Source organism: Ceratotherium simum, chromosome 14 (genome assembly GCF_057802395.1).
Source record: "Ceratotherium simum simum isolate JZ-2026a chromosome 14, ASM5780239v1, whole genome shotgun sequence".
In the NCBI taxonomy this organism is placed as follows: domain Eukaryota; kingdom Metazoa; phylum Chordata; class Mammalia; order Perissodactyla; family Rhinocerotidae; genus Ceratotherium; species Ceratotherium simum.
In genome coordinates, this window is record NC_141913.1 from 42,541,224 (window position 1) to 42,567,719 (window position 26,496).

The following is a 26,496-nucleotide window of genomic DNA, read 5'->3' on the forward strand; positions in this document are numbered from 1 at the left end:
ATTTGGTTGAGTTCCTAGGACATAGCCATACAGAATCCAAGACTGCATTTATAATCACAATAGCATACTACCATAAACCAAGATAATTCAGGAGAAATAATGGCCGACTTATATAATTAATTCCATTCAAGAGAATATGATACTCTTTATTTCCAAATGTATCAAATTTGTGTGAATAGAGAAATGTGATGAAAGAACTGAGTCCTTCCAAAGTATTAGTAGCATTGACAAGCCAAGCTAAAAAATACCTTATTCCATACCATATTCATATTACAAGCAATTTGTAAGATATACCATGTCATGTTAATGTCAGGGAACTTGAATTTTATTAGTTTTGTCACAAGCTTTAATTTATAAACATTTCAGTGTTGTTGTTAAGAGCTGGAAACACTAGGAATTCAGTTTAATGTTTATACATCTGAAACATTAAAATAAAAGGAATTTCTAGCAACTAAATGAAGCTAGGTAAGTTCCATATGTTGCACTGAGAATCACTGTACTCTTCTTTATCCAAGCCTAGAGGGTTCTCCAATTAAAATTTTAAAGAAATTAACTTGCTTCTTAAAATGTTGAGGGTCATATCTCTGAAACCTTGAAACATCTCCTCTTTAAAAAATGAAGCCCAGGGCCAGCCCCACTGGCCTAGTGGTTAAGTTTAGCATGCTCCGCTTCAGCTGCCCAGGTTTGGTTCCCAGGCACAGACCTACACCACTCGTCAGTGGCCATGCTGTGGTGGCGGCTCACATACACAAAGAGGAAGATCGGCAACAGATGTTAGCTCAGGGCGAATCTTCCTCAGCAAAAAAGTAAAAATAAAAATAAAAAAATCAAAGCCTGCATAAATGCCTAACTAACATTTAGCTTTTGAAGCAAAGGTTTTGTTGTCTTATTTACATACTGAGGCATAGCTCTAGAACTATGCTGTCCAATGTGGCAGCCACTAGGAATATGTGGCTAAACTTAAATTAATTGAATAAAACTAAAAATTCACTTATTTAGTCACACTAGCCACATTTCAAGTCCTCAATAGCCACATGTTACATGTCCATAATCACAGAAACTACTATGGACAGTGTTGCTCTATAACTTCTCCTTTTGAGTAAGCTCTGAGAAAGCTGCTCATGACTTCGAAGATCAGCTTGATGTTGATGACTTCCAAATCTTTTGCCAGTATTTTTCCATTAAACTAATGGAATATCTTCAGAAACCTACTTGATATCTCCACTCTACTTTATCAGCTGGAAAGATGGAGGTAGTGGCTGGAAATCATTATGGCAGTGGCAAGAAAATCAATAAGGTAAAATGTAATCAAGAATGGGTTAGATTTTCAGGGTAAGGTTAAGACTGAATTTGAGACAAGTGGGAATAGGTACTGCAAAAACCTTAATAAATATTAGTCAAAAGACAATTCCCATTCCACTGTACCCACCCATCTTGAAATAATAAAACAGCCCTTTGCAAAGATCTTTAAAAGATATCTTTCTAACTATACCTGAAGATATTATTTACCCAGTAAACTCATCTTTGATTTGGAAGATATATTAAGATCACAGTTTATAATCAGTCAATATAAACTACAACTTAACGTGTTTCAAAGTTTATTTTAATTACATTTCTAATTCTTTCAAGATAAGTGTTTTTTTTAAAACTCAAAAACAACACAATTAATAGTGCACTTCAGCCAGGTTTACAACTATATAACAAAACACTATCTAAGATTCCTGTTTATCACTTTTAAATCTCCCAGCTTCCTCTATACTGTATTATAAAAAAGACATATTATAGTTATTAATTACCGACAAATACTTTTTCTGCTTTATAGAGATATTTAATGTTCGTGTTACTCCAAAAGAGAGCTTATTTTAAAAAATGCAAAACTCCATTTTCTGACTACTTAGCTAAAATAAAGTCAGATGCAAAAATAAGACCATGCCCCCAAAAATTCATAAAGAAACCTTCAGAAAACAATGACAACAAAAGGCATTTCTAAAATAATGTATGGTATATTAATTTATTCAGCAAACATTTATGACCACTATAAACTTCTGGAATGAAATGGATATTAAACCAAATAAACACGAAGCCAACATTTATTGAGTACCTACCATGCATGTGCTAGGCTTTTGACTACATATACAAAAACAACAACAAAAAGACATGGTCCTGCCCTCAAGGAGCTCACAGTCTAAGTGAAGCAGACAAACAATCACAAATACAATGGCAAAGCACCAGGGAGGCATATGGAAGAAGGGACTGGTTCTGCCTGGAGAATGCAGGGCAGGCTTCACAGAGATGGAGACAATGGAGCTGGGCCTTGGATGAGCAGGAGTTCTCCAGATGGAGGGGAAGGGGGGAAGCGCATTCCAAGCAGAGGAAACAGCACATGAGCAAGCAGAATCTTGAAAGCATATGCCATGGTGCAGAATGATGAGCAGTCCAGCGTAGCTAGAGCATAAAGGTGCACACAAACTAAAGAGACGAATTAGTTTTTGGTTTTTAGTGAATCATAACTATCAGGAAATATAATCTTCATATTACACTTCGCATAGCTTAACAGCGATTATGGTAATAATAGCGTAGTTTGAAAGCATTCCCTTCATTTCATAAATGCTTGAGCCCCTTCGATAGATACCCAGCATTGTGTTTAGAGTTTTAAAAAGACAGTTTTAGACAAATAAATTGTAATTTTCCTTTGTAAATTTAAGAAGCAAAATAAACCCAGAATAAAGGTTTTCTTACACTGAAATTACACAGCTTCACCTATACACACTCAAGATCCTAACTTTTTGCTACCTTGAGCTCCTCTACTCCTACCACTATCTCGTATCCTTCTTAACACCTTTATAACTATCAACCCAAAGTGACATCATAGCTAAGCAATACAGAGGCAACTTGAGCCTTCCCATCCCATTCTACCTCTCTAAACAAGGTGACCGCCAATGCCTCTGTGGAAACCAATGCAGCGTATGAGGAAACAATGCATTCTGACCTCCATACCAATTTTTGGAAATTAAACTACTGTAAACAAACTATTAGCCTGAATTCTGAATAAAGAGAGATATGAAGCAGATACCCCATACCCTTCAGGAAAAGTAAAACGATGAGGAGGAAAAGAGCTTCGGTCAGAAAGTTTCCTACACTGGCTACCAGGCAACACTGTTCACTGAGCTAGCTTGGTGCTTAGGAAGGTGCAATGGCGAAAGGAAAGGAACTAACATGGCTCAAACATTTTGCTAGGGGTTTTCACATAAATTCTATTTACTCCTCACAGTAATGCTCAGGGAAGGACTTTACTACCTTAATTCTACAAATGAGAAACCTGAGACCATCAGAGGTTAAGAAAGTTGCCTATGACTGCATGAGCTAATAAGTGGCAGAGCCAATACATCACACCGTGCCTGCCTGGGGCCAGAGCCCTTCCCACTCTACTGCTCTGCCTCAGGGTTCCTAAAATGAACGCAGCACTCCCAAGGGGCGTGCGGGGTTGTGTCAGTCATATCTCTAGTAAGAAAAGCCCTTACTTTTCCTTCCACTATTTTCACACAGTCAGTGTGAGACAACGGTGGTGGCAACACACATACACACATATCTCTGAAATTCAGAGGGAGAATAATTGAGAAAAAATGGCTACATAAGATTAGTTGCCCTTGGGGGTAAAAAGCTTTCTTTATAAAGATATTTGGTGCTTTAATCCAATGAAATTATAATTCATCATAATTCAAATGCTACTTGTTTCAATTCTTATACAATAAACCAGCAACTAAACAGCTCAATAAAAAAAAGAGCTAATGGAAAATTCTCCAATCAGTGTATTAGGATGAAAATATTATTCCAAAAGGTCATTATCCTCAATATTATCAAAAGTAAAAATCAAAACTGCCCTTTCTCAAATCCTACTCCTGAAAATTAATACGTAATATAAATTACGTGGTAAGGATACTTGCCACATTAAAATTTTGCCTCTTTTTAGGCAACAGGAACTATTTTAAGGGAAAAAAAGGAGAGAATTAACATCAACAAAGAAATCTTTTGTAAATAGTCCCAACAGGCCAAAAGTGTGATGTATGTTGGCCTAGAGATACCGAAATGTTGTTTTCAACTGTGCACCATTTACTTATGCTCTCTCTCTATAAGTACTGCCAACTATCAGAAAATCAATCAGATTGGGAAGTCAAAATGCTTTGTAGGGGGAGAAAAAGAAAAAAAACTGGGACATTCCAACAACCAAAATTCTAGTGACATAATTACAATGTAAGATACTTTTTGGAGAGCTTTTGAAATAGCATACATATGCTATAAGTAAATTAACCAACCTTATTTTGATTGAGAGGATCATTCCGCAGTCTCTGTTTGTTCTTCTGTAATTTACTAGGCATCATCTTTCCAGTTCTGAAGTCAAAACTGCTGAGGTCAACAGTATTTCCCAGGTACCTTGCCAACTGAGGTTTGCTTCTGAACTTCTTACCACTTGGACTAGAAAAAAGATAACGTTAATTGTACAAAAGACAACAATACTTCTCCTAGATCTCTACATATACCTCTTCTGCATGCCTTCCTCCTCTCTGCTCCCAATTGTTATCACATCACAATTTTACATATGTTTATTCTCTTCACAGAAATGTTAAAGTTTTAAAGAAACTTTGTAACTTCCCTGTAAGAAGAGATAATGTGTCATCTAATATAACACTCCACTAATATAATACACCACTGGAGCACATAGCAGATGTTACTACAGATTATCCCACTGGTCACTCACTCAACAACCACCGACAGAAACCCAACACCAACGGCACACACAGCATAATATGTATACTGCAAATGTCTTCAATCTTACAAACTGTTTTCCAAATTGACTTCTGAAATGCTATTTTTTCTGTAAGTATTACATATACACAATGCCACCAGTAATCAGAAAGAACTTCAGAACAAATTCTTTTGAAGTCAACAACCCTGGTTAAAAACACACATACACACACAAGCACTTGGAATCAATACCATCTTTGGGCTACTGATCTGAACTCATGACATTTACGACTGAAAAAAAATTCTTGAATTTTGACAATATTTAAATGCTCCCTAATGTAACTACTGAAAGGAGAAAACTAAGGTAAACATTTGCAAATGCATTTGTTCGCTGCTGTCATGAGTTTTGTTAGGCAAACTCCAACCTTAGAGAAGCATACCAAGAATAATTTACTTTGTGTAAGAAATATTGTCAAAGCTGAAAAATAACAAAAGTGCCAACATTATACATAGGGCTAAACTAATCTGTTCTAAAAACTTTTTTGCTGTGTGGCATTAATCTTTAAGAAAATTTTTACAGGAAGAATGTCCCAAAGTCTCATCTAATAAATTTTCTGAGCCAAATGTGCCAGAATAAACTATTTAAGTCAGCGGGATACATCACCAGAAGAGAATTGTGAGAATTCTAGAATCTCTCTCAAAGAAGCCAACATGTCACGTTTAGAACGTAACCTTGCACCACTGACCATAATAAAAGAAAAATACTTCAACAGGAAGACAAGAGAGAAAAGGCTGGAAAACCAAGCAATAAAACATTCCCCTGCAACAGCAAAACTTCTCTCTGGGTCAGGTCAAACCAACACACCCTACTGTCACAAAGTCTACAGTATTCTGCCACCACCGACTTCAAGACAACTGAAGATCATATCAAGATTCTTTTTCCACAATCTCATGAGGTAAGTATTCCTGAAACACAATTCAAGGTACAGAATTCAGCCTACAGATGAAGATAATAACCAGTAACACCCAGAACGTAACCAAACAAAACAAAGCAGACAACAACTGGACCACACTAGAGGAAAGAATACAGGATTATGTATAAGCAAACCTCAACTCCCATTCTCACCCAGATATCCAAATATGCTCAGTATCACAAAATAAAATATCATGTAACCCTCAATATAGTCCAAAATATGCATCATCTCTGCTGAATGCAAACTTCCACCCCCACACCTGATCTTCTTGTATTGCCCTCTATTGTGGCACCACTGTCCACCCAGGACCTAATCCTCCACGCTAGAAGGCCATGTCACAATGCTCAGTGCCCCATCCCTCAGCCACGCACCCAGTACCAAGTTCTGAACGTTCAGAGATGCCTCAATGCTGACAAAATAGTTTCACCTCCTTAATAACACATCAAAAGCCTTCGATCTATTTAGATATATATTTTTTCCCCAACTCTTTTCCCCACCAGCCTTGGTACCCCACATTCCAAACAATGTCTGCAAAATATGCCATGTAACTTTGACTTCCAGCCATGTCTTTCCAGATGGAATGATGAGCATAAGCAATACCTTGCCTGTCACAAGACTACGTATCAAATCTTCCAAGCCAGAGGAAAATGTCACTTCCTCTATGAAGTTGTCTGTGATTCTCCAACTCCGGTTAGAAATAATTCTACTATCCCTGCAATTCTATTTCATTATAACAATTCCTATACATTCGCTGGATAAGTCAAATGACCAGAAATTACAATGCCACTTTTTAAAAAACCCTCAAACATGATTTATACAGACTAGCACTGAACAAAGTAACTTTCTGATAGCAAAAACCTTTATCAGTTGAATAGTAAAGAATATGGCTTTCATTTGCAGCCTCAATGGAATGGTAAATGCCATGCTTATTTAAAAGTTATATTGCATGAAATTTAAAAAATTGAGCTGGAAAATATTTTCATGATTAATCTATTATTACACTACATAAGAAATGAAGTCTTACTAAAAGACCCAAATTAATTTGAAAAACCGGTAAAGATTTCTCTGCTATTATGTCACTTATATAATTACAATTAATTTTAATTAAGCTAGAATAGCCATATAGTCCTTTATAATCAGATATTCCAGTTACTGGTAAACAAGATTTTGATAAACTATTTGACATACCTCAAAAATGAAAAAAAAAAATCTGTCCACAAAATAAAATGACAATTCTCAATCAGGTATCCCTCTAAAAAGATCTTATTAGTGCAATAAAAAGCTGAGCTCAAGAGTGGAGTTTGTTTCGACAGACTAATGTTCCGGAAGACGAAAATATTAAGGTAGCAACTTCTACCAAAAAGATTAGCACTACTATTCTTAGGATATAGCTGGAATGTCATTTTTGAAGAATCAATTGACTTAATTTCACAAATTAACCCTGCAATAAGTTGCTCCTTATGTAACAGGTGAAATGCCAGTTACCTACTGCAGCTGGAAACATACTACAGCCTCTCCATAACATTCCTCTATGGAGCAAAACTCAGAGATCCATCAGTTTTAGACACTCCTCCCCCAAATTAAGGAAACCTAAATGCTTAAGAATTAAATTAAAGGGCTATACTCACGAAATGCGATTGCATAGTTTATGATCTAGATTAGCAATTTAACATGGCTTAAAATAGTTCCTATGTTTAGTGATTTTAAAAATCAAATGGAAAGTATTTATTCTAAGAAAGGCCTGACATACTCTAATGATAACTAAATTAGCAATGAAGGAAGAAGGTGGAAATAAGTTTTAACTACTAGTATATTCAAAAAACAGTTGGAATATCAACTGGTATCCAATCAGATCTTATTCATATCAAATCACTGCCCCCTGTGGTAAAGATGGGATTCTATGAAGCATCTATATTGGACAGCTACAAGCACTGGTCATACACACTGCTGCCTTCACAACAGTAGTACAGCCATTTTCTTCTCCGTACCTGCTACAGCTTGTGCTTGGTGCTTTAAGGAGAATCAACCTGGCCGCCCCAGGGGACTTTAAGACCAGGGACCTTCCTCTGTAGGAGATGGAAAGCATCTACAAGAGCAAGCATATAGAAGAGCAAGGCCCAAAGGAATGGTTAAGCAGGAATTCTGCCCATCAGATATAGAACACCTGCATGGTGGCAAAATGACCCTGGAAGTGGCTGAGGAAGTAAATGCTAGATGAACAAAAAGACTGTATGTCACTTAAGCTCTGGTCTTACCCAGAGTGACTAACTATCATCTGTGTGCCCTCTAAGATGGCTGCTGTAGGTCCCAGTCTCAGACACACCAGGACTTAACATGACTAAGCTTTTATTCTAAAAGCATCAAATTGAAACTTAGGGAAACTATCTTTTTTTTTTTTTTAACTCTAGTAGACTAGTGAAGGATATTAGTCATTTTCAATTTTCTCCGCCCAAAGTGATTACTTCTACTCCCAGTAATGAAATACTAATATTTCACTTTCAACCACAAAAAAAATTCCCTACCAACTGCCCCCTAGACATGCCTACCCTGAACCAACTTGTGATCTCACCTTTAACTTTTCTTACCCACTAAAGACCCTGAAGAAAAGTAATAATTAAGTGAAAATCAAAAACATCAGTTATATTTTTCCACTTCATTTAAGAACATTTCATCACTTGAACTATGTCTTCACTTGCTTTCATTATGATTAAACTGTTTACAGCACTTCTTAAACCTAACTCCATCTTAGAGGTTTCTAATATAGATTGTCAAAAAGAAAGAAATTTTATTTGGCATCTGACTTTCAAATCTTAAAAAATTTAATTGATATACCAGAAATACTTAAATTATGATCACCTTAATTTAGTGATATTCATATCTTCTCACTCTGCAAACTCACCTGTAATCATCACTACCTGAGCTAGACAACTGTGACATGCCCTGCCAGTCTATGTTATAAAAATTGACTCTTCTCCTTGCATGCGAAACTGCACTCTGAAAACACTCCTCTAATAGAGCAGAACATATTTTTCCATGTTACTCTGGTAATATGGATCATCATGATGTTTAGTCAAACCATTATGAGATAGTCAAACCATTATGAGAAGACTAGAGGTCTGAGCAAACACAAGTATATCTTCACACTGGTTTCTAATAGGATGAACTGTGCGGGCAGCATAATCAGCATGGAATATGATGAACTGGGCTGTGAGTGGCAAGAACACTGTGGAGGGCAGATGGTTAGCTACATGGCTAAGGAGCATGTTCACAGGTACACCACTCTCCAACAACATCAGACAGTACTTTGTGGGGAATAATAATAACCTCCACACTAAAAATTCTATAAGCCACAGCACTGGAAAAGTTGGAGAATAAAGAAACATCAACTTTCTATTTTTTTCCACCTCTTTAAATGTTAAAGCTTACCTGTTACATACAAGAGTTAAGTACTGAAAGAAAAAGACTCTCTAACTTTACATAACAATTGTCTCCAGAAATAAAATTTTAGCTGAGACTAAAAATCTGAAACTAAAATTATCTTTTGGCACTTAGGTACAAAACATGTAATCAGAAAACTACCAAACCAATTAGTTCAAAGAATGTATGCCATTGCTTCAAAGCTACATGACATACACACAGAAAAACCTATCCAAAAGTCAGCTCCCCACTCCCCCTTCTTTAACTCCTTTCCTCCTGTAAATGCAGGCCCTTCCTAAAACGAACCACCCTCAGCCCTCCTCTATAGTTTGTTCCTGATAGATTTTATCTACGTACTCCTGTCTTAATTACATCTCCCACCTCTGATCAATTACTAAATCCAGTTCCTTCATAATCACCTGTGAATCCATCCTTCCTTTCCACTTCCATTGTCACTGCCCAAATCATTTTTTATCACCTCAAGTCTAAATCACCACAATAGGCTAACTGATTTTCTATTTGCTAGTCTCTTTGCAGTCTAAACTATCCAGACCACTCTTCCTAAAACACCACTGTGACCACAGTTCAGTTTAAAAGCCTTCAATGGACTTTAACTCATCAGCAAAAGGGAGCCAAACATCTTAGCCCTGCATCTGAGATCCTTTTTCATCTAACTTTCTCTTAACCTTTCAACCCTACTTTCCACTCCCCTTATCCAGTGACCTCTGCTCCAACCATATTGGTTTGTTCACTCTATTTTGAACAGGCTGAATGGTTTCCTTCTTCAGCCCTTTGCAAACCATGTCTTTTACCTGGTCATAATGCATGTCTCCACCCCCAACCCCCAAAAGCCCAAAAATACCAATCCACCTAACACCTCCATAAAGCCTTAACAAAACAAAGTAACAGGAATGTTTCCTGCCTCTGAACCCTACAGCAATTACTGCCTGTATCAGGCAAATAATCATGAACTGCCTCTTGGCATCTCTTATATTCTAGTTTTGAAATACTGAGTTCCATACAGTTATAAAACTTCCACAAGTTTAAATCTTATCTTCAAACAGCATACTGAAGTAGTTATTTATGAATGAAACCATATGTCAAATTTGCTTCAAAATAACGAAGGCTGAGTCTGGGGTAGTGGATTGGGGTACGGATGAAATAAGATTGACAATTGTTGAACTGGGCAATTGGTAGTTTTTTATATGATTCTCTCCACTTTTGTATATATATTTGAAAATTTCTACAATAAAATGTTTAAAACACAAACATTAGAGTACGCAAGCTGAATATTTTCCCTGAAAATTGGAAAGTACTTTTTCAAAATATGAAGAGTGTGGGCAAGTAAATTTGAGCATTAAACAATTTCCTTAGCAGTTGGGGTGGGGTTGGGGGATGGAGAATTATTTTTCAAGTATCAAAAAGGAAAAAAAATTATTCACAATTTAGCTACTAATAAAATGTGACAGCATTCCACCTTCTCCCTTGACATACATGTTTAAGAAATCATCACACAATTTTAAATGGTATAAAGACCTTAAGTATAATTCAAATTCTATACCAATCATTCTCATTCCATAAACTAGCATTTATGTAACAAAAATTTCATAAAAACAGTACAATACTGGTAGCAAATTCTATCACCTCTATATCGTGGTTAAGGAAAAATTAAAAGCCAGGATGATCCACTCAAAAATAAAAAATTAATGAATGTAGAATTCTACTTAATCTCATCCCACTGCCTTAAGGCACTCACTCTCTGAGAAATGAAAAAGGGAAAACACTGGTTATTTTGGTAGAATTGGGGACTGGACACTTGCTATGGAAATGTCAGAAATTAAACATGGCTGGGAATTATCTCAAAATATAATGAAGGGGGGAGTGGAAAAGGGCTAGATATTGATGAAACAAGACTGGCCAGGAATTGATCATTGTTAACTGGTTGATGAGCATGTGGGGGATTCATTACACTTTTCTATCCACTTGTGCTTTTGCATATGATTGAACTTTTCCATAATAAAAAATATATAGATAGATAGATAAGTATACCAAAAAAACAGACTATATTTTTTAAAAAGAGGCTAAGGCCCTCCAGGAAAGGCCTTTTTAAAACGATGCAGGGGGCCGGCCCCGTGGCTTAGTGGTTAAGTGCGCAGGCTCCACTACTGGCGGCCCAGGTTCGGATCCTGGGCGCGCACCAATGCACAGCTTGTCGGGCCATGCTGAGGTGGCATCCCACATACAGCAACTAGCAGGATGTGCAACTATGACATACAACTATCTACTGGGGCTTTGGGGAGAAAAAGGGGGAAAAAAATAAATAAATAAATAAAATAAAGAGATGCATACATCACTGCATACACGTTAAAAAGAATTTTAAGGACATTCATCCTTGCCTTAATCTATGGACTCTTCCAATATAAAAAGAATAAAAGTATGTCAAAATATTAACAGTGATTCTCTTTGGGACTATAATAATGATTGTCATTTCTCTATATATACTCTTCTCTATTTTCCCAATTTTCCACACTTAGCATGGGTTACTTTTATAACGAGGGGAAAAAACAGAGTATTTTTTAAAAACTCGATGAACGTGTATAACCTAAGATCTGTCCTAATCACATTTCAAAATACAACAAAATATTGTGACTCTTCACAAAATTAACAAGCATATGCATCTATTTATGTTAAGTGAAGAAAAAGAAACTAACATTTTATTAATCTACTGACAATCTACTACATGCCGAAAGCCTTACATGTATTTTTATTTAATCTCAAAAAAATTCCATGAGGTAAAATTCTTACCCTCAATTTATAGTTGAGGAATCAGAGGCTTATAGAAGCTTAAAAATCTGTCCAAGTTAAAACAGTAAAGCAAGGTTCAAGATTCAAGTCCCTCAATCTTCTGACTCAAAAGTCCCCGTTCTCATTCTAAACCAGTGCTATGCATATGTGGTCTATGAACTGACTTACTGGTCTTCAAATAAGTACAGAAGCAGAGAGAAACCATTTAGAAACTGCTATGGTAATCTGACAGGGTAAGTTTATGACTGTAGGATCTAATAGTAAAAAGTAGCAACATATACTTTGTATGTCCACTTTGATATCACATTATTTTTATATTATTTTTTATTGTAGACTACTTCCGACCAAGATACTGTAACAAACAGCTTCACAGTTATAGTACAAAGAAATAATACATTTGTTAAAAGTAGGTAGAAACATATTATCCTCCCAAGATGTTACAAAAGCAATTTTGATGGTACCTTTTTAAAGCAAAGGATAAAAGGATTTTTCTTTTTAATATTAAAAGGGAAATCAGAACTTCTATAGATCTCTTTAGGTCCAAAAATCTATATATAATATATACACAAACACTAAACACATACAAGTTTAAGGAAAAGTAAGAACATTCACTTCAGCTATTCAATATTGGCATACTTGATATAGTACAAGGCAGGATGCTGGGTATTGCAGGGGACACAAGACTGCCCCTATAGTACAGGCCTATTAACAGCCAGCATTAACCAAAAGTTCTTCTGGATCGCTTATTAAAAAAAGTATTAACCGTTTGCTTCATTCAGCAAGTAATTATTAAGAGCCTTCTATATACCAGGGACTGTGCTGGACACTGAAGATTCAAAAATGAATCAGACTCAGCCCCTGACCTTGAGTTCAGAATCTGGTGGTCAACAAGACTTGCCAACTGTCTATTACAGCAAATGTGGACAAGGTTAACAGAATTACGCTCAAAATGCCATAGGAGTTGCCCATTTCTGCTAGGGGACTCTAGGAAAGGCCTTTTTAAAAAGATGCATACATCACTGCATACATGTTAAAAAGAATTTTAAGGTCATTCATCCTTCAATCTATGGATTCTTCCAGTATAAAAAGAATAGAAATATCAAGATACATTATTCAAAAATCTTTAAAAGAGGATGATGTTCTTCTTCCTTACATTTGTAAATCACTCATAATTGTTCCTGACAAATGCTAAGTACTCAATTTTAAAACCTAATTTTAAATTATATTTACTATTATTTATATTCACATACAGCTTATGTAGCCAAGTTCCCAAACAAATGAGTTTGAATTTATATTTTAATAAGACAAGGCAAAATCATAAGATCCACAGATATTACTCAAATTTCATTCTATTCCATACTTTATATTCTCCTTCCTTGGGAAATCTTAGTTTTTAGAAGTTCTGATGAAATTAAGTAAAACTTCATTTTACAATTTGCCTAGTCATTTCTTAGTGGAAACGGCAAACAGTAATAAAAGATCAATAAACAGGAGCTGCAAAGGGTATTAATATTACAAGCCAAATAGTAAATCCATGAAATAAAGAGCTGATGATTTATTTCTAATTCATCATGCAAGTCTAAGAAGACCTCAAACACGGGCTAAAAGGTTATGAATTTCTACTAGTTCCACTATAAAATCCAAAACAAAAACAAAAAGAGCATCACCTCCTTTGCAAATCACCTGCTTTTGTTCCACTAATTGAAACTAAATTATGAAAAAATTAAAATATGACTATATCTCAACAAATGAAATTTTAAAAGCAACTTGAAAAAATCATCGCAACTTGAAAAAATCATCTCAACTTCTGTTGGAGATTATTTTTAGAATGTATGTGTATCAGTTCCTTTTAAGCTGTGTATTTCCTCTATTACAGGTATTGTGGGTGTTCCGGCAGGTGAGACTTTGCATGTCAGATTCTAAAAATCAGATGTAGGACAGATGGTAATGTTGCACACTAACAAAAATTCCTCTAGCACATCACAAAAAGATGTGATGGTACCGCTGAGAGAGAGCACAATTTTCATCACATCTATAGGTCTTTTATTTCTGGATCGAGGCTTCAATCAGGCAAAATCAAGAAAAAAAACCAAAAGCAAGTCAAACCTTCAATTATGCAGAAGGTGCTTAAAAAATATTGCATTTCTTTCCTTTCTCCAAGTAGAGATTAAAAATAAAAATTGGTCTGTAGGGAACATTTCAACTGTATCTCAACTCTGAAAGAAGCATCTGAGCTTTCTGCAGGAACCATATAAAACTATCTCATAAACTACATTTAGCCTGCAAGTTACAATTCGATTTCTAATTTAAATGGAAACTTTTAAAATGAAGACCTATAGCTTGCACCTTAGGGAATGTGTTGCCTATCTGAATATCTGAGAAAAAACAAGGTCAATCCTAAATTAAACACGTATCAAAAGAGAAGGGGAGGAGCAGCAAAGGGGGTACACATTTCTGAACAAAATGATCATTTCTATTACCCACAATAAAACTGCTTTAATTACGTTAATTTACCACAAGTTTTCCATTTTTTTCCCCTCTAATATTACACAGAGCTGGAAGATCGTCTTTTGGTACTATGGCTTCACTATCAAATAAGATTTAAAATTTACCCTTTGTCAATTTCAGGATGCAAGTATAACAGTAAATAATTACATTATCCTAGTGGCACAGCAAGTTCAATAAAGTAGATTAGGCATGAGATGTTGCAATATTTGAAAATACAAGTAGGGATCTCTATTCGAGGCACCGGAGCAGGGTGGTTAAGAGTTCTGGGGTTAAGCCACCTGCATCAGGATTCTAACATATTATTTACCTTCCCTGTCCTAACTCCCCACTTATTAAATGGAGATAATTGTATCTATGGTTTACAGGATTATGAGGATCCAATAAGATAATACATGCAAGGCATTTAGCAAAATAATACTTATAGCTGCCAAAACTATGAGAGCTGTGACACAGAACACACACAGAATTAAGGCACAGAAGACCCTAGACTATATCCTATACTATACAATGAAACCCAGATGTTGATTTCTTACTTGTGTCGGTGCACTAGGAGCACCTTATTTACCATTTTTAACATATCTCTGATGAGCATCTCATTTGCCATTTCACCATATCTCTAACATTCACAAAGCAAAAAGCTTTCTATCCTTTTATAATACCCTCAACATTAATGATGAAAGTTAGAAACTTGAAAATGTTTGGATTTAATAAAATACCTCAACCAGTTTCATCCCAGCACAACACCACAGGTAACATAAAGCAAGTGCTAAGTCATTTAAGACTTGTTTTACAAATTTTTAAGTGTCATATCAATTGGTAAACACTAATTTAGCATCCGAGTGTTCAGCAATGTGCCTAGGGGGAAGGAAGACAGGTATGTGAGAAAGCCACAGGTTCTACGGAAATGAGCATGAAAGTAATACAGGGGACACCAGGTTTAACTATATAGAAATGACCCGAAAGAAAACATCAGGGGAAGGACAGTTTATTGAAAGCCAAAGAGATTTTAATATTTAAGAACTGTGACACTGGATCTCCCCCCTGGTCCTTTCAGCTGGTTTTTTCCAACAAGACTACATGTGAGAGTCTTTTTTTTTTTAAGACAAAAAAAAAAAAAAGAAGGGAACAGGCCTGGTTGAACTTGGACATCCTCAATGATTGAGAATTCATGCCCTCAAAGCACCACACCCGCCTTTAGTAACAAATGGGATAATGTTTTTAAAACCTATTTATATATGTTCAGCCCATAACAACTTGAGTTATTTAATGAATTGTTTTCCTTAATTAGTCTTTAAACATATCTAAAGCTTCAAGAGATCTATGTATTTATTTTACCGTTCTGGAATTGAATCCTTATAACACTATGAGGTACAGGTACAATCATGTCCACTTTACAAACAGAGAAACCACAGCACTGGGAAGTGTAAGCGACATGCTCAAGGTTGCACCACTGGTTAAGTGCAGAGTTAGAATACCAACTCCAGATCTCTTAACTCCTGTGCTCTGCTGAGCCTTCCCTAGAGACTCCTACTTTTATCATATCACTCATGATTTTGTAGACCTCAATTATATTGCCTCTGAGTCTTCTTTCCAGCTCAAGGTGAAATCTTTTTTAGTCTCTTTTCATGTACCTGCTCCCTCTGACTGTTTTAATTGTTCTCTGGTTCCACTGTATCTTTTTTTTTTTTCAGAGAAATGATAGGTGCAAATGCATCATTTTGACAAAACAGTCAAAAATGTTTACTATTGTGTTTCCAATATCCAACCAGATTGTATTTTATGGTAGCAGCTGAAACAGTTTAGTATGACTCCCAGGTCTTTAACCCAGTTATAACCAAAAGCCTAGAACCCAACAAGTTTAGACTTGATAAAAAAGGCACAAGATGGCTACTAAAGGTTCCTGTGTAGAGGAAGATAATATTTCAAAAATATCAATCTGCAAGTGCAGGGAACCAAAAACTGGAAGTGACAGGAGTCAAGCAGACCAGTTAGAAAATGATTTTTCAAATAATGGGTTCATATGATGGCAAGGAACTTTTTCAGAAACTATACCAATGGATCCAACACTTTATCAAATGACACCCTTTTTAAAAACAAACTTTGAACGATAATATATGAACTGCCACAATACTATCAGTAATCCTGACAGAAGGCATAATTATACTGCTTAACTGGCAACCAGAGGCACACCTTCCTATTGGAACTTGGCAGTCTCAGGAAACAGCCAAAAACCATTCTACCAAAATTCGAGGTTTTCTCCATGAGCTTAATTTAAGTCCAATTAATAACTGTAAGACACACCCTCCGTTAACAGGCACAGATTTGTTTAAATTAATCTCCCCAGGGGCAGGCTAATTCAGGAGTTAGCATTATTAGAATCTGTGTGAACAACTGGGTGCAGGTGTTCACATTACCAACAGGAGAGTCAACTCTTAAGCCACCTATTAAAAGATATGGCCGGTGTTTTGTGAGCTAGTGGTTTTTAACGGGTGGAGAGTATTTGGGGATGCTAACATGCAAAGCAGTGACACTGCAGATCGAAAATAATGTGTTCACCTTAACTGTGGGTAGGTGATCTCCATCATTCACCCCTGCAAACACAATCAAAGTCAGAGTAACTGCCGTATCACAAGTATCACATCATGCTACATCTGTCTTCCTGCCTCGGAATGTAACCGCTCAGAAGGAAATCAAGACTGGATGTCACAATCCTGCATAGCAACTAACGCTTTGTAGGAAGTCAATAAACAACAGACAACGCTCCTTCTAGCCCTGAACTAAGGACATGTGGCACAAATCTATTCAATGTGTCCTTTCACTTTACATAAACAAGTAAAAGCCAAATCATGTTGCACTGTCTCATAAAAAGACTAATTTTAGAGAGTAATTATCACTACACTGGTTTGTGAGTCGTCTGAAGAAAAATTTGTTTAGAAAGTTTGTTTTAAATTGCTTTTATCGGTTTTTCTACCATAAAATATCTATTGAGTTTGCATTAAAAAAGTTAACATCAAAAAATTTACAACACATTCAAAAAAAAATTAAGTGACTACAAATCAGAATGAGCACCACAGCAACCTGCCTTTTTGAAATAACTATTCCAGCTACTGCAAAGAAAGCTTTGCAACAACCAAGTTAGTTTGAACAAATACGTCATCCCAAAACCAAACAAACCATATCCCAGGAGAAATGCCATAGGGAGTGAAACTCAAAGTTTAAGATGCTCTACTAAGAATACACTAGTCACCTATTCCTCAAAGAGTTCAATCCCAGACACAGAATATTCTTGTCAAATATAACTCGCTGTAAGACATCAATATATAGTTCACAGAAAAAAGGTTATGCATACTACCCTCGAAAATAGAGCTGTTAATTAAATATGCAAAAATGAACAACTGTGAATAGCACTAAATGAAACAAGCGAACTTGAGGGGAGTAACCATTTGTTCCACAATAACTTTCTTAGTATTACTGAAGGAAATTTAATATTTAATCATGGGGAAATACAAAACAAGATAATCACCTTTGTATGCTTAAAATAAGTTTTCCATTTTATCATTTAAGATTTCAAGATGAATGGTCTCAGATCAAGAGAGAAAATAAGTTCTAATGAACACCATTTTTTCATTTTATTTTTTTCTTACTTGAAGAGGCGAAATAAATTTACTGAAACTACTCATTCATATATTAAAGCAACCATCAGAAATATGTTCATATTTACATGTTATACTATTAGTGATCATATTCTTGCGTGTATGTACGTATACACACATACACATATACACATGTATGTATATTTTTTTAACCTTTTAAATCTTTTTAAGACTATTCTCAATTCATAAACATTGTATTGTGTGTATACATATACATACACACTTTCCAGAGGTAATGTATTAACCTACTTGATGTCGGAAGAAAGGAAATCCTTCATAACATTATTCCGGTGGCTACATGGCTGACAACGACTGGCTCCAACACCTAAATATACTCCCTGAAAAATGATTCGGCCCTCCTAGTCACTGAACATAACATGTATTTATATTCTCTTCTATAAATGGGATGGTTTATAAGAAAAGTTAGTAAATGTGTTGATAAGAAAATTCCACTGATATCAATAGCCTCAGACACTTTCCTGAGCTTACTGGGTCATCCAAACTAATGAGATGGACAGCATAACCACAGGATTGCAAGATCACATCAAGCTGAAAACCTTGAATCATTTAGACCAAGATTTCTCAACCTTGGCACTGGTGACATTTTGGGCCAGATAACTCTTTGTCGTGGGGGTTGTCCTGTGTATTGTAGAATACTTAGCAGCACCTCTGGCCTCTACCCACTAGATGCCAGTAGCACCCTCTTTCAAGGTGTGACAACCAAAAATATCCCCAGACATTGCCAAATGTCCCCTAGGAGACAAATTATGGTCTATAACTCTAACAACATATTTAGTGTCTCAGTTTTCAAGAGAGTAAATTCTGCAACAACCAGGAGAGTTCCAACAAACTTCAGGCATTCCAAATGGCTACTTCACATGCAAGTTTCCTGGATGCCACAAAGTAACTGAAACTGTGTTATTGTAAATGGCTAATTCTTCCACATGTGCATGATTAAACACTCTTGTGATGATGAATCTGGGACAGGCTGGGACAGATGCCAACAGTGACTAGATTTTATAGTTTTGATGAATTACACCTTCTTTTAACCCTTCAGTGGACTAATCATCCCTGCCAGAGGAACCCTTTCTTGGAAAACCATTTTCCCCAACCCCTTCAACATAAAACTCCCTCCTCTGGGCTCTCACCATTGAGACCTGTGCCTGTCACTGCACTGGGGTCAACTCTCACCCAAGGTCTCAGGCACCTTCTACTACCAGACCAGCCTGTCTTTACCACTTCCCTTGGGCCCCTGCTCTCATCGTGACATCCCCAGCCCAAGCCAGTGCTTGACCCTTGACCCGGGCCTGACCCCGCTGCCCCCTCCCCGCCCCCAGGGCGGTACCTGAAGTAGTAGACATCGCTCTTGCCGGCACTGAGCCCAGATTTTCGGATCACTTCCTCCTTCTTCCATCCGGGGGGGAGGGCCGGGCAATCCATCCTCTTCCCGCTCTCCGTGGCCCGGGGTCCCCTGGGCCCCGGCCCCGCGCTCCCCGACGGGAAAGGGACCGGCTCCCGCCGGGGGGCCCCGCCGCCACCGCTGCTGCCGCCGCAGCCGCCGCCGTCGCCGCCAAGGCCGCTGCCGCCACTCGGGGGACGGCCGCGGCCCCGGCCCCGGCCCCGGCCCCGTCCCCGGCCACGGCCCCGGCCCCGGCCACGGCCACAGACGCCGCCGCCCCGGCCCGCCTGCTTCCACCGCCCCCGGCCACGGCCGCCGCCCCGAGCGCCTTCCCTGCGCACGCTGCTCACCGGGGACGGGGCGAGCGCGCTGCCCTGGCCCCCCTGCTCTATGGCGGAGTCGCCGCCAGCGCCGCTGCCGCCCGCCGCGCTCTCCCCCTCCTCCTGCTCCGGGCAGCAGCGGCCTCCCCCCGGGTGCGCGCGCATCCAGCCCCCTCCCCAGCCGGCGCTGCGCTTCTTCCGTAACCGAGCCCTTGGAATCCCGGAGACCCGCCCCGCCCGCAGCGCGGCGCGCGGGGGACGCGCGCAAGCATCATAGAGCGGGCGCGCACAGAGCGGCCCTCCCGCCCGGGGCGTGGCTCCGGTCACCGCCTCTTAGGTCCTCCAAGCACTCTGGGCAGCCATCTTGTCTCCGCCTCCTCTAGGACACGCCCCCGACTCCACCCGCTCCGCCCCCGGCCGCGCCCTTCCGGCCCCCACCCCCACGGGGCGCGCGGAACCCGGAAGGCGGGTGGGACCGGGAGTCACTTTTGGAGGAATGTCAGAGGGACTGGGCCTACTTTATTTCAAGTAGGGTTAACCTTCCCCGCTATGTGATTTTCTCTACGTTTGCTTCCCAATTAATGAACAGCAAACAAACTATATCTCATATTTTATATTCACTAACCCGACTATTGATTTAACGGGATAACAAACACCCCCTTTCCAGCCTCTCTGCACCAAACCCTGCCAAGGGAGCTTGGATTGAAGAAGTGAGTCCAAGTGCCCCATTAGATGAGTACCACTATCCTCCAGAGTCTGGCTTCTGGGCCTTAGGACCCTGGATTGATTATCCTCCTAGAATTCGGTAAAGCTGTAGGAAGGGAAGTGATAACTTGGAACATGCCCTTCAGTTTACGGAGTTTACCTCTAAATTTTCCTTAAGATGACCAGAATCCCTGAATCCACTAGAATTTACCAAATTTCTTAGGATCTTTTCTTAATTTGGACTTTCTTGTCTAATGGCCTTTGACAAATATCAATGGCCTTTGACTTGGTAAATACTGCTGTATGTTGAAAGACCAACTTAACCCACTGTCACAAGCCTTTAGGAATCTGTGTGGAATTCATTTGGATCTGCCAACTCATCATTCAGGAGTGATTTTAAAGAATAATGCCAAATTGATTAAGAAAACTGATTAAATTTTAAAGAAGCGCATTTTCTATATGTTGTTTAACATTTATAGAAATGTGCTATCGAAATTCAAGATGATGTATTATGAAATGTTTGGAAGACTGAAAAAGGTAATGCACATTTTATCAGATTTATGATAAACTATCTTCCATTTTTGTACACGTAGGACCTAAAAGTTGAGGGCCAAGTTTAATGTATAGAAAAAAATAATTAATATAAAATAAAGTAAAATCAAAATTTACTTGATTTGCCATGGAAATACATGCAAACATTAACTCATACACACAAACTTGTCTGTCTTCTGAGACTGACCTAGACTTCTTTTAATGTCCTTGAGACTTGAGATACACTAAGTTATAGCCTTCTCCAGGAAATCTATCTAGAAATGTGTCCAGCAAAGAGTTGGAAATTCAAATCAAGTTCTCAAGAGAGAGAGGTCAGTTCTGCAGACACACTTTTAGAAGTCATCTTGTAAAAGTGACAATTGAAGGAAACCCTGCAAGTAAATAAGATCTCCAAGGAAGAGCATGCAAGGTAAAAAATAATAATTAAAAAGAAAAAGAAAAGAAAGAGGACCAAGAACTGAATCTTAAGGAACACCTATATTTAAGGCTCAGGTGAAGGACTAAAAGTCAGAGAAAAATGAGGTCAAAGTTTGGATGACAAACACTCTGTAAGAGGAAAGACTTTGATTTTCACACCTAATTAAAAGTAAAGGGTAAACATCAGCAAAAATCTCAGTAGAAATGGTAGTTGAGACAACAGATGGAAATTTTTACCTTCCCATGCTGTGTCTAACAAGGCTATAGATCAATTGATATAATGGCTATAAAAGCATATTTAAAGGAATAAGTCACTATGAATTTAGGGTAATTACTTTGACTTTTACTACCAGATTCCATTTGCTAAATCAACAGATATAGTTTTATGTTCCCTCAATTAAGAGAAATCTCATTTAGGCATTTTAAAAGCTTTTTCGGTCACACTTGAATTTTTCTGCTATGATACCATAAAGCAAAGCAAAAAAAAAAGAAAAAAACAAAAAACATCTATTCTCCCACTAAAAGAAGAAAACAATCTAAGGAAGCAGATTAAATTCTCAAAGGGACTAGATTGAGACCCTAAAAGTAATGAGAACAGATCTAAATACCTAAGAGATAGATCTCTTTGTTTCCCTTAAGATACTGGACAAATAATAAACCTTTTATAATTCTGAAAAAATACATTTTATATCGTTCCTTGAAGGAGAATAGCAACATTGCTTTTCTCTGGCAGTGAAGTTGTAACCAACTTTTTCTATTTTATCTCTCTTACAATGGAAAAGGTCGTGCTGGCTTCACCTTCTGGGCAAAGTGAAAGACAACAACAAGAGAGAATTCAGCATGAAATCTGGTCCATTAAACAAACAATAGAGATTTAATCACCTCTGATCTCTGTCTCCCAGGTGTAGAAGCCGGTGTCAAAACACCAACTGTCACCCTGGAAGACTATCCATTCTTTAAAATGTTTTTCCCTTTATTGTTGACCACGTAAAGCTGAGGTTAAGCCATTAAAGAAAAAGTCCTTTTCAAGAAAAATAGGTGTCAGTCTGGATTTTTGTTAAGAAAAATAGAACAAATTCAGGGAACGAAACTTAAAACAACTGTTGGGAGGTAATGACTGCGTTTGAGATCTGTATATTTTATTGAAAAAATGTATAACCTGCACTTGAATTTTTGAGTGTGATAAGATACTCAATAAAAGAATGATTTAAATATTGGAAAACCTTACTTTTTCCAATGAGCATGTTTGCATGAAGTAATAACAGGGGCTTCTCTTTTCCTCTTACAGAGTCCAAACAGTATGGTCAGAATTTATGAAAACATTAAATAGGAGTAAGGGCATAGTCAAAAAGCATTTTCCAGCTCCAATTAGCAGGTTTTGTGACTCACTGTGTTGGCCCAACTACTGTTCACCTAATTCTCAACTAAAACAAAATGCTGCTGGTGTGACATGTTAGGAGGCCGAATGACACTTTCAAGTACATGCAGGATAAATAAAGATTTTTTATTACCTTTCACTTGGAATGACTACAGAAGAATCTTATACTGCATAGTTCAAACTAAAAAGAGAAGAGTTAATTACTTGAAATGCAAGAGAAAACAAGGAGGGGTAAATTTTGAACCAAGGGAAATTATTTCAGAAGATAGTGTCTGGTATGTTAAAAATTCTCTGCTAGTTGTTACATTAGCCATAGGTAAGTGGCCAGTGTTAAGTGTTTAGGATTAAGGGATGGAGAGACACTTATTTGATTTAACTTCCTAAAAATAGAAAACGTAGTCCTACCAGTAGAAAGAAAATGATATTTAGGTTTCAGAGATACCTCTTAATATGCTAAACAGTGGTTTTTAACCTCAATTCTGGCTGCAAAACACCAGAATGCTAGGACACATGGTCCATGAGAAATAAGGGCCAGCTACGGCTGCGGTTCACAAGAAGGGGAGGAGAGGTAACTGAATAGATGGGAAAATACATCTTGCCAGATTTCATGCTGTCGGTGGCTTTCCCCATGTCTCACATATGTCTCAGAAGTGACAGAGCTGGAACTAGAACTCAAGTCCCCTGCCTCCAAGTTTAGAGCTTTGTCTGCACAGCTGCTTTCAAACTTCCCTACCGCCTCTGGTTTCTTCACCTTGAACTTGCTGCCAGCTCATAGTGGAAAAAGCTCCTTTGTTTCCACACCCAACCCAGCACATTTCTTTGGCTAATTCCTGCTTATGTGTTAGGTCTCACCTTAGATGTCACTTCCTCCAAGGAGCCTGTCCTGAACTCCTCCAATGCCCCCCCCCCCACAGCCCCCTGGGTTGTGTGCTCTGTGCCACACTACCTTTAGGTGTTTCTCCCATCCATTTATTATAATGTTATTTAATTGTCTTTCCTCACCTACCAGCCTAGAAGGCTATTCCTCATGTTCACCATTGTATCCCCAGCGCCTATTACTGGGCTTGCCTGGAATACGGGAGGGGTTATTAGATAGATACCTGATGAATAAATCAAATTACCACATTTTGTAAAAGTTGTGTACTCTCAAAATAATGAGCAGCATATTTTCTTCTCAATGGAAGTATATAATCACATGGATTGCACAAAATCAGAGTATTAACAGCTGTTCTTAGAAAATGTGGGTAGGTTTCCATGTCCCAAGAAATATTTAACAATAAATTTGACTTAATTAAAAATGAGGCTTAAATTCGTTTTACACACGTGTTTGATTAGTAGACAGTTATAATGTTTCAAGAGACTTTAGAGTAGTCTCTTCTACATGAATTGAAAGTAACTTTAACTATTCATCAGTTCCTCAAAAATTTTATGTACTATGTATCACAAAAGACTTAATTACAAAATGAGACTCCACTTCTTAATAACCATTCTTGAATTTGTATATGTATCTACATGTATGTTTCTGCTCTTTGACTTCAAATAACTTGACTCCTCTAGTATTCTCTGAAGTTATATACACACACTTATATTTCAATGTCTTTTTGTTTATTTTGGAATTTTTTACTAAGTTTTTCTCAGAATGTTTTCTTTTCTGCTTTGCTAATTTCTATTTTACCCCTAATCTGGGGTACTTTTTAGTGTAGCTTAAAAAAACTAATAAAGAGCCCATGATTTGGCCTAATGATCCTTATTCTGAAATACTTTCAGACTTTATGGCCCAATCCTTCACCTACCTCAAGACTCTCGCAGAAACTAATTAATCACAGTCATACAGTTAATCTTGAGTCCTCATATTGCTTATCTCAGGCATCTATTATTAATGTCATATATTATTCTGCATATCTTGGAAGTCTGTCGTCTGAGGTGGAAGATGGGAACAGGAGTGATTCAGCAATTTTCTCTGTCACCACCTGTGGTAGACACGTTGGTTGGTCTAACCCAACAACCATTACCAATTACTCGCCCACTTCCACTAGAGAGACTAGAAAATCTAAATACTTACTCTCCAAGGCTAGTTTAGGTGACAACAGGGTGAGCTGGGAGTAGTTCTGAGAAAGTTTTTATGTCTCTATTTAAACAAAACAAAATAAAAACATGATTGGCACTACCCTCTTCCCTTTGTTCCTGCCTTAAACATGCGCATGATTTCTGGAGCCGTGACAGTCATCTTGCGACTATGAAGCAAAGCACAGATTAAAGGCAAACACTCTAAAAATAGCCAGAGGAAGAGGCTAACACCATAAGGGAGTCAGAAGGTGAGCCTGAATGACATTATTGAGCAGCTGAACCAAGTCTTGGAACTGTTTATCTCCAGACTTCTGTGTTATATGAGAAACTAGACAATTTTTGGAATAAATCACTGTTGGGTTTTTAGATAACTGCAGCAGAAAGCATTCTTTACTGAGATACAATTTCTTCCCTCAATGAATTGTGTCTGTCTTGCTGGAAATCAGTCAGCGCCCAAACTTAAGATCCCTGGGTAAGAGATTGCAGAGAGTAAAGGAGCGTGTCAGAGAGAAGGGGAGAGAGAGAGCAAAGAAAGTGGTTGGGAGGCTTTGCCCCTGGCAGTAACAGACCAAGAAAGGTCTCCCTTTCATACTCTAATGGAAAGAAGAGCGTTCCGAGAGGTCACCTCTACTTTGGCTCCAATTTTTATCCCCTTGCTTGGCACAGTGACAGGTCCAGCTCCAGAGAGTATAGTCCAATAAATTATATTTGAACTTGACATTTCATTGCAACTGTCCTCTTCTCTCAGTGGAGCAAAAGTGTGGAGTGGGAGAGTCTAGATCAGTGTTTCTACACCTGAAATACACAGATATACTCAGTTTGCCAATTCTCCACAAAGAAAATAAAATTTGTGAAAACAAAATTTTAATGTGAAATTTTCATTTCAATAATTATTTTATTATTATTATTTTTTTTACAAAGCCCTAACATAAGCATATAATGGACCGTCTGCGTAACCAGCTGGAATCTGAGTCATGCCACCTTGTTTCACTGCCTGAGATTCATCTAGTTGGTAACAAGCAGTGCAACTTTGAATGACATTGACTAATGGTAAAGGAACAGATGCCAGCTTAATATGTGAACAATGAGGCTGTGCCTTATGAAAACCAAATAACTTCAGGGCATGTAGAATGAAAGTTTTGCAGTCATTTAATCAGAAAAGAGTGGTGGGAAAACTTGTTACCTGAGGAACACAGTGGTACCCATAGGCCAAAACCCAAACTATCTGACTGGTGGCAATTTGTACCATATTTACTTTGGGATCAGTGATTTGGCTTCTGGTGGGGAAAAATCATCCATAATAGTAAATCGATTTAATTTTATGACTATTTGACAATTTTACTTGTATTCAACTTATAAATTTGTTCAATTTTTTTAATTGCGTAAGAACCATAAGCATAATGAGGTCAAAACAAGTTTCTTATTTTTACATATTTAAGCAACATCAGAACAATAATTTAACTCAGCACTGTGGGGGAGGTCTTCAATAATTGTATCCTTGTAAAAAGAGCATGTATCTTCTCAAGTTTGAAGAAAAGTGCCCTAATTTGCACTCTCA

The 26,496-nt window shown here is 37.7% G+C and overlaps 1 protein-coding gene across 1 annotated transcript in view; it reads right to left on the reverse strand.

Moving 5' to 3' along the window:
* MBD2 (methyl-CpG binding domain protein 2) overlaps window positions 1–20,068 on the reverse strand; it is a 70,494-nt gene extending 50,426 nt beyond the window's left edge. The window contains exons 1-2 of the mRNA XM_014781293.2: window positions 19,446–20,068; window positions 4,314–4,473 (exon numbers count right to left, since the gene is read on the reverse strand). Of these exons, the coding sequence (XP_014636779.2) occupies window positions 4,314–4,473; window positions 19,446–19,984 (699 nt within the window). The 5' untranslated portion in view covers window positions 19,985–20,068. The remainder of the gene's footprint in view (window positions 1–4,313; window positions 4,474–19,445) is intronic.
* Between the last annotated feature and the right edge of the window lie 6,428 nt (window positions 20,069–26,496).